General features: G+C 34.5%; 2 protein-coding genes across 2 annotated transcripts; both read left to right on the top strand.

The window, feature by feature from the left end:
- The first annotated feature begins 188 nt into the window (after positions 1-188).
- Positions 189-3,128, top strand: LOC142537096 (formate dehydrogenase, mitochondrial). The gene is made up of 6 exons (XM_075642661.1): positions 189-345; positions 962-1,133; positions 1,469-2,009; positions 2,178-2,302; positions 2,637-2,749; positions 2,852-3,128. The coding sequence occupies exons 1-6, from the start codon at positions 271-273 to the stop codon at positions 2,963-2,965; spliced, it is 1,140 nt and encodes a 379-aa protein (XP_075498776.1). The 5' UTR covers positions 189-270; the 3' UTR covers positions 2,966-3,128.
- Positions 3,129-3,592: 464 nt separating this feature from the next.
- LOC142537095 (uncharacterized) lies at positions 3,593-8,871 on the top strand. Its single transcript, XM_075642660.1, has 19 exons — positions 3,593-3,805; positions 3,891-3,928; positions 4,021-4,043; positions 4,191-4,297; positions 4,382-4,433; positions 4,526-4,607; positions 5,668-5,753; positions 6,450-6,505; positions 6,624-6,691; positions 6,842-6,904; positions 7,035-7,090; positions 7,166-7,239; positions 7,362-7,454; positions 7,535-7,636; positions 7,738-7,818; positions 7,915-8,006; positions 8,110-8,125; positions 8,229-8,339; positions 8,426-8,871. Exons 1-19 carry the CDS (start codon positions 3,710-3,712, stop codon positions 8,525-8,527), a joined length of 1,398 nt encoding a protein of 465 aa, XP_075498775.1. The 5' UTR covers positions 3,593-3,709; the 3' UTR covers positions 8,528-8,871.
- The last annotated feature ends 9,053 nt before the right edge of the window (positions 8,872-17,924 follow it).

Below are 17,924 nucleotides of genomic sequence, written 5' to 3'. Positions count from 1 at the left end.
TGATCATATTATTTACACATCTACTAATTAATTTATTTTACATAAATCGAATAAGTACTGAATTTAAATTACATAAATATATATATATTTCAATTTCATGAACATTTTAAAATCAAAAGTCTATTTGGAAACCACTGAAAAATATATAATTAAAAAATTCGATTAATAGACTTTTAAATTCTAGTGAATAATTGAAAGTCAAGTCAAATTGCATTTCTCTTCGCAGTCTGTCAAAATTCACAATTATCCTCAGTCTGATCGCTATACGAGATGGCGATGAAACGTGCTGTAACTTCGGCCATTCGTGCTTTTACTTCTCCTTCAGTTATCACCAGAGGTCTGCATGTAAGAATTTTTTTCCCCGGATCTCAGCTTTAACGATCGCTCCACCATTGTAAAATTTTGTTTAATTTATATTTATATACATGATCTCCGATTAACTCCTCTGCTCTGAGTTCATCGGCTTTGATTTTCGATATCTGGCTCGTTTGATCGATGATGTAAAGTTTTACTAAACTGGTCAGGCCAAGTGTGCGGTCGGTGGACCGTATTTATTCGGCGTATAAGTAGCACGTTGCGAGGCGAATGTAAAAAAGGGTAAAACGATAAAACAGCAACAGCCGTATTTTGCTTCAGAACATATAAAGCCTGATTATTTTATATTATTGAGTATTAAAATGGCTAATGCCACATTTTAAATACCTAAAATCAATTTAGATGTGCCTGTCCCGTCCGCACCAATCCTTTCCTCAACCTCCTCTTGCTCCAATTAAGTGTGGATAGAGGAAATTGGTACACTGGGGATTAACGTATTTTTGGGGAAAATCATCTTTTTAGATAAAACTAGGTATAATTGCTTATGATTGAACATTGCATTACAAATTCATTTAGATGCCACACATTGTTTCTTTTTTAAAGTGTCTTGACCGGCAAAAGTCACAACTCTAGTTTATATACTTAGGCTTCACCTGGAAGCAAGAAGATAGTGGGAGTATTTTACAATGCAAATGAGTATGCTTCCTTGAATCCCAATTTCTTGGGGTGTGTTGAGAATGCATTGGGCATACGTGAATGGCTAGAATCCAAAGGGCACCGGTATATTGTTACTGCCGACAAGGATGGACCGGATAGTGGTAAGTAAACATATTACTATCACTGTCATCATGTCATAGTTTTGGGACATAACTCATGGTTTTAGAAGAATCACACACAAAATTTGAAGTTATGGCAATCGACCGATATGATATGGCTATTAACATGTTGTCCATTGACATAAATCAAACATTTAAAATTCATCATATAAACAGAGAAAAGTATTTTTACGGTAATTTTTTCAAATCAAATTATTGAGATTCACAACTATTATTCCTCGCCTCCTAAATAAATTATGAATAAGTCCAGGAAGTATTTGTGAAGATCGAATATTTATTCCTAAACTAAGATCTTTTGGTTCGATGCTGTCTCGCAGAGCTTGAGAAACACATACCCGATCTCCATGTGCTGATAAGTACCCCCTTCCATCCTGCATATGTGACTGCTGAAAGGATCAAGAAAGCAAAAAATTTGCAACTTTTGCTCACAGCAGGAATTGGCTCGGATCATATTGATCTAAAAGCCGCAGCTGATGCTGGTTTGACTGTGGCAGAGGTCACTGGAAGCAATGTCGTTTCAGTTGCAGAAGATGAACTCATGAGGATTCTCATTCTTACCCGGAATTTTTTGCCTGGCCACCATCAAGTTATCAGTGGTGATTGGAATGTTGCAGCTATCGCTTACCGAGCATATGATCTCGAAGGTAAGACTGTTGGAACAGTTGGAGCTGGACGTATCGGAAAGCTTTTGCTACAGAGACTGAAACCTTTCAACTGTAATCTACTCTACCATGATCGTCTTAAGATGGATCCAGAGTTAGAAAATCAAATTGGAGCTAAGTACGAGGAAGATCTCGATGCTATGCTTCCAAAATGTGACATAATTGTTATAAACACGCCTCTCACGGAAAAAACCAAGTAAGATACTGATATTATGTCGTATTTCAAATTTAGGCACGAAATCCATGATCGTTTTTTTTTACTCGATTAGCCGTGCTACTAAGATATACTCTCCCCAACTCTGTCCCGATTGATCATACCAAACATTGAAGATGACTTGTCTTTGTGTTTACCCATCATTTCTAGAGGGTTGTTTGACAAAGAAAGGATAGCCAAGCTGAAAAAGGGGGTGCTGATTGTGAACAATGCAAGAGGTGCAATCATGGATACACAAGCAGTTGCTGATGCCTGCTCCAGTGGTCATATTGCTGGTAATATTATCAAAACCATAAAGACATCATGAACTATTTTTACTTGAGCTGTTAACATTTTCGAGCAGCCTTAATTGTCATTCATCCTTTTCGGTCTCTTCAGTTTCATCTCATCCATTAGTTAAACCAAAGGAATGAACATTGACAAATTTTTTCATCTCGTCCATGAGTCAAACTAAGGGAACGACGTTCGATGAATTAATGGTTTATGAGTAATAATGCATTATCAAGGAAATATATGGGTGCTAAATCGAAATTGAAACCAGGAAAATCTAACAGATGAACGGGGATCTTTACTTGTTTTCTTAAACCAGTATTCCCATGGTTAATTTAGGCTACAGTGGAGACGTCTGGTACCCACAACCAGCTCCAAAGGATCACCCTTGGCGTTACATGCCAAACCAAGCTATGACACCTCATATATCTGGAACTACAATTGATGCACAGGTACGGTACTGGCTCTTTTTTATAAGACATGCCATCTTCAGATGAAAACATATGCTGTACTCCTTTTTATATAATTAAACTTGAATAAACGTGATCTTGCAGTTGCGTTATGCGGCTGGAACAAAGGACATGCTTGAGGCGTATTTCAAGGGAGAGGATTTTTTTCCGCAGAATTACATTGTCAAGGATGGAGAACTGGCGCCTCAGTATCGGTAGATGGCCTCGGTGGTGTTGGATTTGGTTACATTGGTCTGTGATTGCTGTACAGGCGATCTGAATAAATTGAACTGTAGTTTTTGTAATCCCTATCCTTGTATGTTAATGTTCTGTACCATGAAATGGTTGTTATACTTGTAATAAATAATGGATGCTTTCTTTCTCCCCTGGGAATTTATGTGTAAACATGTGGTCTAGGGATGGCGATGGGGCTGTTTTGCCATCTCCGTCCTCAAATTTCATCATAACTCTGTATCCGTCCGATCTCTGGTCTCACAGGTTAATTTTGTGAGACATATATTTTATTCGGGTCAATCATGAAAAAATATTATTTTTTATTGGAAATATGAACTGGATTGATCGACATTATATGCGTACTCTTAAAATATATTATGGAGATAATGATGGTCGATGGCCCAAGGAATTGATATTATTTAGAAAATAAATTTTGGTTTGGAGGTGTTATTGTACTATTTTTGGATTTAGTAATGTATTCAACAAAAGTGGGACTATTTTGGTTAAATTTTACTATTGTAATTTACTTTGAAGTAAAATAATTTGAGCGTTGACTGGTTGAGTAGGTATTATAGTTGAAATATAAAATTAAATAAAAAAAAACATATAAATCGGCGGAATGTAGAGAAAACCAAGTGAAGTGATGCCCTTGCAGTCTGCTGAGGTAAGAATGTAACCGATCCACTTATCAGTTTCAATCAACTGTTGCTTTCCCGAGCAGAAGAGAGAATGGGAGGTTTTTGCGACGTCTCTTCGAATTATCAAGATCCGAGGTTCTCCAAGCACGTTTATGACAATGTCCATGGCAATATTTTTCTCGATCCTGTACTACTTTCCTCTTTCTTTATATATATATATATATACATATATGTATCGAATTTCTTCAATTGATTGGTGTTTCTATCTACAGCTTTCTTTGAAGTTTATTGACACAGAGCAGTTTCAAAGGTAAACTTAGATTGCGTTCCTTCATTTTTCTTTTAGTATTCATTATCCAATTTTGATTCGCCAACTAAGTCGAGAAATTGTTCCATTGATAGGTTGCGTGATCTTAAGCAACTAGGTGAGTGCCTGGATTTTTCTTTGTTTCTTCATCTCCATAACTGTTTCTACCACTAACTTAATGTCATCAACACCACCTTCACGAGAGAGAGAGAGAGAGAGAGAGAGAGAGAGATTTTTAATGCTTGCACACTTTGTCGATTTTCAGGGATGGCGCATATGGTTTATCCAGGAGCAGTACATTCCAGATTCGAACATTCTCTTGGAGTGTATTCGCTTGCTGGTGATGCTATCCATAAACTTAAGAATCAGCAAGTATGATAGCTGCATAACAAGTATTCGTTTGATAATATGAGTCATGTTCTAGAAAAATTTTCCTCAACAATATACCTTTTGCAGGGCCTAGAGCTTGGTATTGATCACTTTGATGTACAAACTGTGAAACTTGCGGGTATTGTTGTGGACTTTAAAAACGTGTCAATAGATTATGAGTGTGATTTTTATACCTGTTGATGTCGATCATCCATAATTTTATATGGACAGGTCTTTTGCATGATTTAGGTCACGGACCCCTTAGTCATTTGTTTGAACGTGAGTTTCTTCCCATGGTTAATGGATCAGAATGGTAATATTTCTTAAACTGACTGCAAGTTTATGCTATATGGTTTTCCAGATGACAAATGCACAATTCATCTTGACAAGTTCATTCTTGTTTTATTATTATCTGCAGTTTTTTGGTGGTAATTTCATTTTTTCCTTTGCATAATCAGTTCTACAACTCTCGCTTTTGCTCTTGGGCTTGTTATAGCTTTATGCGACTTAGCTTCGCATTATGTTTTGAGTTTGATGTACATGCAAATTAGCATAAATCAAATCAAGCATTTTTCAAACAACTGGCGTTTCATGCCAAGTATTTGCAACTATCTGGAAAGATGTTTATCAAATGTGAAAGGATCTTACTGCAATATTTTCAAGCAATAAAATCTTGTGAGATATGCTTATGAATCTTATGTCTTGTTCTGTCATGACTTGGCAATTTATTATAAGTTGAGAAAAGAAAAGATGCCAGAGGATGTTCTCTATGCACTCTCTCTGTGTTTTTTTTTTTGTCAGATGTCCCTAGTATGCACACTAGCATTTACGTGGACAAGAAATTCATGTCTCCTAATAGGGCTTTGTTCTTTTGGTAATGTGAGAAGCTGTATAAGATGTTTATCAAATGTTAAATGATCTTAATGCAAGATTTTCAAGCAATAAAATCTTGTGAGATACGCTTATGAATCTTATGTCTTGTTCTGTCATGATTTGGAAATTTATTATAAGTTGAGAAAAGAAAAGATGCCACTGGATGTTCTCTATGCGCCGACCTTGCATTGTTGAGGCCTTTTCCTTGGGATCTCCAGGATCCTTTTGTGAATCACTGGCTATCTCTCTCCGTGTTTGTTTGTCAGATGTCCCTAGTATGCATACTAGCATTTACGTGGACAAGAAGTTCATGTCTCCTAATAGGGCTTTGCTCTTTTGGTAATGTGAGAAGCTGTATAAATTTTTTACTTGTTATTGGGTTTTGTCAGCACTACCTCACATATTTCTTTCTAAGTTAAGCTTTAGCTATAAGATCTATGTGTAACTTAATGTTGGTCTGACTGAAATCTGCCCAGTTTTATGAATTCATTCTGTTACAGGTCTCATGAGCAAATGTCAGTGGACATGATTGACCACATTGTCGATGAGCATCATATTGAAATAGATGCCGAGGCCACAAAAAAAGGTCAAGGTGAGCTGATGATGGTGCATCAATGCCGTCAGTTTTGTTGCATCTTACCAGCTCTTCTTCTTGTTCTTTGAAATCTTAAGAAAAACATCTTAATATTTCTGATGCACCTTTGAAGTTCTGACCTGATAGAGAAAACTACCATAATAATTTTTTTAATGTTTTTTTGGTTTTTGCTATTCGTAGTTTTCACTAGTTAGACATATCTTGTCTGTGGGTTAATTTTTTGTAGCAATTAGCTTAATTTGATCACACTAAGTCTTTGTATTAGATGGTAAAATACGAAAACACTGATTGCCAACTGGAAAAAGTCATGTTTACAGATTTTGGTTCTCCCTTTCTATAAGGATTTAATTTTTTTTTATTAGAAATTATCTCATTTTGATCACACTTAAGTCTTAGGGTTAGATGCTAGAATATGAAGATATGGATTTCTAACTGAATGAGAAGTCGGTTTTACCTTTTTTTGTTTTCCTTTTCAAAAGAATCTAGTTTCAGTTATTCATTAAAAATAGGTTAGTTTCCGTCTAACATCAATCTGCTTTATGATGTCAAGTGTACTGATTTTATTGCTTTTAGCTTATTCAATGGTTTATTTCTTTTTATTGAACTTTGTCTCAGGGAGAATTTCATTTACGAACATGTTAGCTAGTAGTATAGGGTAAATCTTATGTTCCTATGTACCAAATAAAGTGCTTGCTTCTTTTCAGGAAATGATACTTGCAAGTTCGAAATACTCTATGGCCACAGTAAGTGTTATTTGTAAACAATTTAATTATTATTTTAGTTTTATTCATTTGTTGATCAGCTATATTATCAGCTGCCTCGTATGTTCGTATTGAATCAGTAATTTTCTCTAATTTGTAGAGCGGAAGGGAAAAGCATTTTTTATATGATATTGTGGCTAATGGTCGAAATGGTGTAGATGTTGACAAGTAAGTAGCTTTAACACTAGGAACCATATTCCATTTGCATGTTCTCGCATTCCACTTATTTTTTTAATCTTTATTGGTTTTTAATGTTCACTCTTATTGTTTGACTACTTGACTGATATAGTTGTTTACATGTTAAAAACTTGTTTGCAGGTTTGATTACATTATTCGTGATTGCCGAGCATGTGGTTTAGGATGCAGCTTTCATTTTCAAAGGTTATTCCTAAAATCTCTTCAATATTCTGACATTGACATCATGTACATCCCCAAACCTTACAAACAACCTCTGCTGGAAAATTACTAAAAAGAAACATATTTCCTATTTTTTTTTTCCCCCGACTATCAGGTTGTTGGAAACTATGAGAGTAATGGGAGATGAGATATGCTACCGGGACAAAGATTGTAAGTATCCAAATGAAATTACTAAACTTGTACTATTGGTTAGTTATCCATCCTATGTTGCTTACTATGTTATAGATCTGACTATCTACAAGTTGTTTTCAACACGAGCTGATCTGCACAGAACAGTTTATACACATGCAAAAGTAAAGGTACAAGTATAACGTCCTGTTTCATAATTAACATCTTTATGTCAGGATCATATTTACATTGATCTTCATGTCTGAGTTTATGAAATAAAATAGTTACTGTTAATTTGTTCACACCTTTCCAGGCAATAGAGCTCATGATTCTTGACGCCTTAGTGAGAGCAAATGATTATTTACAGATAGCATCTTACATACAGGATCCTTCACAATATTGGAAGGTATAAGGGGCTATTCTACTTGTTATTCATTTTTATCATGCTTGCTCCACTGTTGAAAGGTTTTACCAGTGTTGTTGTAGTTGGATGACACAATTATCAAGACCATTGAGACAGCTCCTGGTCAACAACTGAAGGAATCTAGGGATTTGATCCTTCGCATACGCAGGAGAGATTTGTATCAGGTTTTAATCATTATTGCTTTAACACCATCCTACTATGAGTTTAAATCTCTGTGTATTTTTGCAAGGTTTCATGGTTTCCACACCATGTCCATTTTTTGCAGTTTTGTAACGAGTATGTTGTTCCCAAGGACAAATTGGAGAACTTTAAAAATGTCACGGCTCAAGAAGTTGTTTGTTCACAGGTAGTAATTACTTGCTCTAAACAATTATTTTTGTGCTTTGAAGGTTTTTTTGCAATGATTAGTGCCCATATATTGATATGAATAAGCCTGATACAGAAAAATGGCGGAGTGATGCTAACAGAGGAGGACGTTGTGGTAAGTAATGTTCGGATCGATTTGACTCGTGGCAGGTGTGATCCTCTTGAGAGGTACATATCTAATTGAATGAAATTACCACCCATTTGGTCCTGCTCAAATTTAAGCTCCATTAGTGATCAGTCTTCATTCTTTTTGCCACGTTCCTTCCACCAGAATCAAATTTTTCAAGGTATGACTAATCTTTCCCAACTAAGACTAAGAGATAGTAATTGTAACCCTTTACAGATTTGCCATTTTTTCCAATTTTTAAACTTATGATTACTCTCTTTTAGGATTATGACAGTGAAGAGAAGTTCTCTATAGCCAATGATCGTGTCAGTCACTTGCTTCCAACATCTTACCAGGACATGATCGTGCGAGTGTACTCCAAAAAGCCTGAGCTGGTCTCTTTGAATCAGCTCTTGAAAAGTATCAAATATCTCCAGTTATCCGATTGCATAATAATGATATTAACTCTATGTTTGCGCAGGTCGGATTAGTTTCAGAGGCTTTTGAGAATTTCCAGTTGTTGACTTATGGGATTAAAACACAAGTACATTCAACACCAGATAAGAAAAAGCGTCGGATATAATGCTGCAACTATGGCCCTTTACCCTTCTTTTCCAATTTTTCCTTCTGATTTGATGCAGTGACGTTGCTACAATGCTTATGCATTTACCAGATTTGTATGTACGTGCCCTAGTGATTACGTCATTTCTGGAAACCACATTTCATACTTTAGTGATCGTGCTGTTTGCTGTAAACTCCATATTTTACTTGTAAAGAATGGGCTCAACTCTGGGTCAGCTGAATTACCCCGGGGGGACTTGACTTGTCATGAGTTGTATACCATGGGGCTTTTAAACCCGATTGCGTGGTTATTGTAAGGAACTTTGCTTCCTTTTGTGGTGCGAGAAATTAATATTCTCTAGTTCACTTGGGCATGCATGCAATTAATTAATGTCTGTTGGTTGGCTAGCTCTCTCACTCATCCATCATCGATGTTATCATTTTGTATAATCTTACTATATATATATACACATTTAACAAAATGTAAAATGCATCCGAAAACATATGCACGTCTTGTTCAAAATCGACGACGCATCAATTTAATTCAAAGTTTGCATTTGCCTTGTTGAAGTGTCAACTTCAAAATTTGAAATCCTAGCTAATTCTTCACTTTCTTGTTGATTCACAAAAATTATCCACTTGAAAGAACAATTATCCATTTTATGTTATCATTTCTTGTTGGTCGAGGCTGTGTTGTTGTTCCCATTGCATTTATGGTTTGTCGTGTCTTCGGTGATGGTATTATTATTGTGATGGAATCTCATGGTTTTTGCATTTATATGGTTTGCAGTCTCTTGTACTACATGAAGGGCGATATCTCCAAAATGCAAGTTCATTATAGCATTTTGTAGTTTCAAGATTAATGTACACTTACAAAATACAAATATCGAATGTTTAATTTTATTTCCTTCACAAGTTTATGGGTTGTTTTTCAAAACAATGAAACAGAGGTCGTCTAGCTAAAGTCCTTTTCAAAATAAAGATGAAACATACCATAACCGTAATTTCTGAATTTCTCATGATATATTTTGAAATTATAAAGTTCTATACATAAATCACGTCATTGAAAAAGTAGCTACAAATTCTATAAGTATTCATCGAAGAAAATTTGACATGGCATAAAACATGAAGATAATTGTAATATTTTTAAAAATTTTTATTTTTCGAGCAAAAAATTATTTAAAAAACATAAGTAAAGTTTTAAAATCTTATAAATCATTTTAAGTAAATATAGATGTAAGACTAATTTTTTTCACATAAAAAAGATTTGAATTCCTTCTTATTCCTTATTTTCTATCATTTTGATGTGTATTAGAGTAATTATTACACATAAAATCAATTTAAGCTAATTTTCATTCTTTTGAAGTGTTCTCTCATGGCACCAAGTGATTATTTGGGTTTGTCATGCATAAAGTTTTAGACTTTGACTCATTGACACCCACGTCAATGCAATTCTCATTATGTTCGCAATTAGTTTTGTATATGGATTTGCATGGTACATCACAATTATAAAAAATAAAAGTCTTGTATTTGATAACAAATATAACATCTGACCTGAAAATCAAAAAACGTTTGAACTAAAATATTAATCTTTCACTGTCATTCAGTTTTGTTGGGTTAAGCGTGCATGAGTGAGAATAGTACTGAGATGGATGAACTCTTAAAAAGTTCTTGTGCATACTTCTGACATTGTGTTGCTTATTTTAAATTTCATTAAAGATACATTTTTTTTAAAAAAATGGACTGTAAATTTTATTCCAAAATAATTTTTTTTTTCTTTAATTTATTTTAAAATTCATTAATACTTGAAAAAAACATGTATATATTAATATTATCTAACTAAAATAAGGACATACATTTAAATTAACACAATTTACGTTATTCATGGATGTTAATTTGTTCAATGTGAGGCTGTTTCACGCACGGGTCAATTTTGTGAAACATGTCTCTTATCCGAATCGAATCATGAAAAAAATTGTTTTTCACTCCGATAATGGATCAGATCAACCTATCTCAGGGATATATATCCAGGATATCATTTCAGAGAAGACCTACTCAAAAATTAGAGAATTATAAAATTTTGAAAAAAAGTGCATATTTTAATTTCATTCGATTTATTTTAAATTCATTAATTAATGAAAAAAGTATATCAAACAAAGATGGCATCGAAAAAAATTAAGATGGAGTTCATAAATCAAACAAAAAGAAAAAGAAGAGAAATCAAACAAAAATAATAATTATTTTTTAAATAAAGATATAATTCATTTTTACAAAAAGGAGCGTAAGTTTTATTATTTTTCTATTTATTTTAAATTCTATTAAATATTTTTCTTAATAAAAAATAGAATATAAATTCTATTTAAAAAATGTGGTTAAATTTCATTTTTTCAATTTATTTTAGAATTCATTAATAGCTTAAAAAACAAATAATAGAACTTGTATTTATTTTTATTATTTTAAATTTTATTCCGAAAAATGAAAGCTTAAATTTCATTCCAAAAAATATGATTAAATTTTATTTTTCTTTAATTTATTTTAGAATTTATTGATTAATACACAAAAAAAAAAAAAAAACAAATAAACAAACGAGTAGACATGTATTAATTGTTATTATTTACATTATTTATGGATGTTAATTTACTCAAATTAAAATAAAATTGGCACAAAAATTCCTATGAGGCTGTTTCGGGGGTGTCAATTTTATGAAACATGTCTCCTATCTAACACGAATCATGAAAAAATATTGTTTTTCACTTTGGAAATGATTGGGTCGACCCATATTAGGATATATATATATAAATGAAACTGTATCACGGAAGACCTACTCAAAAATTGGAGAACTATAAAATTTTGAACAATAGTGTAAACTTCATTTTTTTTTATTTATTTTAAAATTCATTAATATTAATTAATAAAAAATGTCGACTTGTCTTATAGATATATCTACTTGATACCTATAAAATTTTGAACAAAAACGAAAACTTCATTTTTATTCTATTTATTTTAAAATTTATTAATTAATGAAAAATTAAAATCAAACAAAAAGACATCCTAAAAAATAAAGATAGAGTTCACAAATAAAATTTAAAAAAAGCGATAAATAAGGATTGAACGTTTGATTAATGACCCGCGGTGCTTAGAATACATGTTTTATTTCTAAGTTGGGAGAAAGGCAACTTGAACGACCAAGGCTATCCGTGAGGTACCAATGGAGTGTGCAACAATTCCTCACATAGATGCATACATTAACCGGGTTACAATTTATTAAATTTAAGGTTAATTTCTATAAAGATAGTAGAAGAATAATTGATATTTTATATTGTGGAAACAAATTTCTGTATGTGAACACAATCATACAATTATTTTGATTTTTATTTCATTAATTAAGAAATAAAAATTAATATTGATCGCATATTAAGGTTTCATATTATAGTACTAATAAATAATAATCTAAGTGGGATTATGTCCCTTGATTTTGTGTATGTAGATCGTAGAAGATGAAAAAGATCGGTCTTCATTAATATCATGATTTATTTATTTTATATTTGTGGATTTCTTGCATGGTTTGATTCTATGCAAAGGAATACTTTCCTATTTTTGAGTTCAGGGTACTTGACATCAGTATTATCGAATTTTTTTTAATAGTTTCCTCTAAGATATTGAATATTGAATTTGGTGGTTTGAAATTGTTTTTGTGTTTATAATCCGTCTTTATTATATGCAACGTTTGAAATTGAATATAAACAGTCATCAACAATGTTTTAGATTTCTAATTGATTTTGTGTTTATAATATGTCTCTAATAGCTTCCTGGATAAATTAATATATTTTTAATTTGTTTGGTTGCAGGTATGCTCTCACATTTTCCACACGAAAAGTTAAATATGTTTTAAAAATATCTCATCTTCCATCTTGCACAAAATTAAAATATAAATCTGTAGGACCGATGATTGTTGTTTTACCTAAAGTTATAGCTGATGGCGTAACAGTGTGACTCAAATCTTTTACACCGTACATCGGCTCAAGCACCATGTTTCGATTGTCTAACTAACATGGACAATTATTGCACCCGATAAATTTTTTTTATTAGTTATCAATCTTTGTGAGCTTTGAACTTTTAATCTGTGTTATTTCATGGTGACATAAAACAATTTGATTATGAGAATTGGATATTTATATGTTGTAGTTCTTGAGCTTAGATGTTAGCGGTTCTTGTTGTTGGATAATGGAAGACTTCTCAAATAAATGTGAATATGAAAAGGACTGCACATAATGAAGTTGGAATCAATCCCATTGCTTCGGATGTGCCAAAATCAATGACCAAGTCCATGAATTGAATGTGAACCCTAATATTCATGGTAGTTTCGAGCTTGTGGGTACATAAGTATATATATATTTTTATTACATGATTTTTTTATCTTGTAATTTTTTTGGTATGTTAGTTAGAGGTATAAAAAATATAAATAAAAATAAATTTTTAATCAAAATATCATTTCTTATCATCCGTCAAATATTGACACGTTATGATGAAAGAGACAGATACTTTGTCTATCTCTTACACCCCAAAGAGAGAACAACTGATTCATTCAAATGGTATTATATGAACACTCACATTCAAAGGTAATTGCACAATGCTTGATAATACAAAAGATAATTCTAAAGGAGATTTTCTTTCTTTTTTTCCCATTAGAAAACATGTTATCCTGAGCTTCGAGCACAACGTTTGATGGTACGGAAAGATAAATCTTAAGGAGATTTCATTGTTTTTTTAATGAGGAAACAAGTTATCTTGAGCGGCTATCACAGTCAAAGGCAAGAATGTTGTATTGGCTGAAGCAACATAGTTGACATACCAGTTTTAGTTTTTCTTCAAAATCAAGCCCATTGTTTCGGACCTGCCAGAATTAATCGTCAAGTCCATGAATTGAACATGAACCCTAATTTTCATAGTAATTTTCGAGCTTATGGGTGCATATGCACACAAATTTCTTTTATTATATGATTTTTCTCTTGTAATTTGTTTTTGGTATGTTATTGTTAGAGGTATAAAAATATAAATAAAGAGAAATTTTTAATCAAAATATCATTTCTTCTCATCTTTCAAATATTGCCACGTTATCATAAAATGGACAGATCCTTTATTTATTCCTTACACCCTAAAGAGAGAACTATTGATTCATTCAAATGACATTATATATGAATACTCACATTCACAGGCACAATGCTTGAATGTGAGCAAAGGATTCCATGTGTATTTCAAGAAGTGTGCCACGGCTGGTAAGAAATTTTACGTAGGTTCTATGCACCCTTTATATCATTAGTGGCAGCTTCTAACTTTGTATGTGCTATTTATTCCTTTCCTGCACCAAGAATTGTCCACTCAACCTTGTGCCTCACTTTACAGGGGGGGTGAAGGAATTGAAGAATTTGGCATCGATAAATTGATCCAAATAGGAGCATCCCAGTCTTAGTGACCAGCTTCCCGAATCCCGGGATGCTGCTCATATGTTGTTATTGGAGTTACAATCTGTATATGAGAAATCTCGTATACTGGAACCAATTGCCACTGTATCTGATAAACCTGTTGCAGCTTCGTGGGAGCATTTCTGCCAGTCGAAGCTCTAGCCTTTGAGTGAACAAGCTGTCCATCGTGTGACCAGCATTGCACGGGAGGGAATTGTTTTGCATTCATAGCATCAAAGTACGTGCTTCACGCCTGGGAGATAGATAGCATGACATGTTTGTTTGTTTTTTTTTTTTATTATTGAATTGTGTAGTATGTCAGCAATCAAGTTGGTTGAAGAATCAGTTAAAACAACTAGAAGTTGGTTGGACAAATGTGAGTGGTTATCACCAGCACTTGATCACCGAATATATTCAATCATGAGATTTGTCTCAGTGATGAGGGAGATATATAAGGAGGTGAAGTCAAGAGTTACACACACACAGAACTCATCCGAAAAGAAAATGTTCAAGAGGCAACGAGTCTTCTCAACAAAGGCACGAGAGTTTTTTCTTTGTAATTCATAGAAGAGAAAAAGAGTGGAGTTGAGAGTTTATATTGCAACTGTAAATTGTTTATTTTGTATACTGATTCAATCATGAAAACACCTCCCGTGGATGTAGATCATATTCTTGATCGAACCACGTAAATCTCGTGTGCTCCTTATTCAATTTCTTTCTTGTTGGATTTACGTGGATTGTTTATCTATTCAAAACGCATTCATTCATCGAAAACGAAAAGGGATTTGGACTCAAGTAATTGTGTTACAACAACTGGTATCAGAGCTCCAGGTTCTTGGCTATCAGGGAACTCGCAAATGGGCTCCAAGATTGAGGTTGATCGCTTTGATGGAATAGGAGATTTTTCGCTCTGGCGTAGAAGGATGCACGCTGTTCTTGTCCAACAAAAGGTTGCTAAGTCACTAGGCGGTGAGAGTAAATTACCAGAAACGCTCACCGCTGATCAGAAGATGGACATGATGGAAACGGCATTCAGTTCCCTCACTCTCCATTTGAGTGATAAAGTTCTTCGAGAAGTAGCCTCAGAAAAAACAGCCGTAGGGATCTGGGCAAAACTTGAATCCTTATACATGACCAAATCGCTGCAAGATAGTATTTATCTCAAAGGTAAATTTTTCGGCTTCAAGATGAATGATTCGAAATCCATTTGTGAAAATCTTGATGAATATAACAAACTCATACTTGATTTGGGAAACATTGGAATCGAAATTGATGAAGAAGATAAGACTATCATTCTCCTCAATGCTCTTCCAAGTTCGTATTCGGTATTTGTTGATACAATGAAATATGCGAAAGAGAACTTGGTATTTGATGAAATTCAGAAAGCCTTGAAAGCAAAAGAATCACAAAAACTGGTAGAAAAAGAACTCAAGGACTTGGGAGATAGCTTGTTTATAAAGGGAAAATCAGAAAGAAACGGAAATATCAACAAGAAGAAGGCCAAATTAAACCCCAAGTCAAAGAAACTGAGATGTTTTTTGTGCCACAAACAAGGCCATTTCAGGAAGGATTGTCCAGACCGGCTTAAACATGGTGACAAAAGAAATGAAAATGGAGAAGCATCTGTTGCCCAGGATGGATATGAGAGTGCAGAAGTTCTGTGCGTGGGAGATTTCCAAGTAGATCAAGAGTGGATCTTAGACAGTAGATGCTCTTTTCATATGTCACCAAACAAAGATTGGTTCATATCTCTTGAAGAGATAAATGATGGACAAGTAATACTGGGTAACAACAAGACCTGTCAAGTTTAGGGCATTGGCACAATAAGGCTAATCTTGCACGATGAGACTGAGCTCATACTAAAAGATGTGAGATATGTTCCTGAGTTAAAGAGAAACCTGATCTTTCTTGGAAGCCTTGATCAGCTTGGATATACCTTCAAGGCACGGGAAGGAAAAATGACAGTGTACAAAGGCTCCCTTACTGTAATGAAGGGTATAAGATCAAATGGACTCTACACTCTTCATGGAGGGACTCACACTGGATCGGTCAGCACTGCTGAACAAAGCCTGGACAGCTCAATGTTGTGGCATCTGAGATTGGCCCATATCAGTGTTAGAGGAATACAAGAACTCCAGAAGCAGGGTCTCCTTGGCAACAGATCACTAAGAAATCTTGAGTTTTGCGAGGATTGTATAAAAGGTAAATCAACAAGAGTGAAATTCAACAAAGGAATTCATGTGTCCTCAGCTCCTTTGGACTATGTTCACTCTGACCTCTGGGGACCATCAAGAGTTATATCAAATGGGGGGGCGAGATACTTCATGTCTATCATTGATGACTACTCTCGAAGGGTATGGATATATATCTTGAAAAACAAAAATGAAGCTCTAGACAAATTCAAACAATGGCTGATTTTGGTTGAAAATCAGTCTAACAAAAGACTGAAGAAACTCAGAACAGACAATGGTTTAGAGTTTTGCTCGAAAGATTTCAATGACTTTTGCAAGAGTAGAGGAATATCAAGACACCTTACTGTTCCTTACACCCCACAGCAAAATGGGCTGGCCGAAAGGATGAATAGAACTATCCTTGAGAGAGTGAGATGCATAATGGCACACTCAGGAGTTCCCAAGAGTTTCTGGGCAGAAGGAGCAACTACGGTGTGCTATCTAATCAATAAGTCCCCTTCTGTCCCATTAGGATTTTTAACACCCATGGAAAGGTGGTCCCAATCACCACCACTCCTAGATGACCTCAAGGTTTTTGGTTGTGCAGCATATGCACATGTAAAACAAGGGAAGCTAGAAGCAAGAGCAATCAAATGTATTTTCCTGGGATATCCTAAAGGCATCAAAGGTTGTAAGCTTTGGTGTATAGAACCTGGAAAACAAAGGACAATAATCAGCCGAGATGTCACCTTTAAGGAAGACTACTTTCCTTATAAGGCCGTAACTGAAGCTGATGAGTCTTTGGTAAGACATGACAATCCTAATAATACAAAGATTGAGGTGGAGCTATCTGATAAAATCCAGCTGACTACTGAAAGAGACACATCTGATGGAAATGAGTCAGAAGGATCCATGCAAGACAGTGATAATCTGAAACATTATCAGCTGGCAAGGGACAGAAACAGGGGGGTCATCAAACCACCAAAAAGGTTAGGACACACAGACTTGGTTTCTTATGCATTCTCAGTTGCATCACAAATTGGTGATGATGATCCGGTAAGTCTAAGAGAAGCCATGAACACTGATACTAAAGAAAGCTGGTATCAAGCCATGAAAACAGAAATGAACTCTCTGGAAAAGAATCATACCTGGGTATTGGTACCAAAACCAAACAACCAAAGGATAGTCGGATGTAAATGGATATTCAAAAGAAAGGAAGGTATACCTGGGGTTGAAAAACCAAGGTACAAGGCGAGATTGGTTGCCAAAGGTTTTTCTCAGGTAGAAGGGATAGATTTCCAAGAAGTATTCTCCCCGGTTGTCAAACATAGATCAATAAGGATTGTTCTGGCCCTAGCAGCAAAGGAAGACATGGAGCTTGAGCAATTAGATGTCACTACAGCCTTCCTTCATGGTGAACTTGAAGAAAGGATATACATGCAACAACCTCACATGTTCGAAGTCAAAAGTGAGATTCCTCTGGTATGCTTGTTAAAGAAGTCGCTTTATGGCCTAAAGCAAGCACCGAGGCAGTGGTATAGGCGCTTCGATGACTTCATGATAAGTCACGAATTCTCAAGGAACAACTATGATTGGTGTGTATATCACAAGAAGTTAAAATCTGGGAATAACATGCACCTGCTGCTCTATGTGGATGACATGCTAATTGCTTGTTCAGATACAAAAGAAATTCTATCATTGAAAGCGGACCTAAGTAGCGAATTCGAGATGAAAGATCTTGGACAAGCCAAAAGGATCCTTGGCATGGAAATAAAAAGAAATAGGC

Source organism: Primulina tabacum, chromosome 2, assembly GCF_025594145.1.
Source record: "Primulina tabacum isolate GXHZ01 chromosome 2, ASM2559414v2, whole genome shotgun sequence".
Taxonomy (NCBI): Eukaryota; Viridiplantae; Streptophyta; class Magnoliopsida; order Lamiales; family Gesneriaceae; genus Primulina; species Primulina tabacum.
Note: the sequence above shows the minus strand (reverse complement) of the source record. Positions and strands in the feature narration are given on the sequence as shown.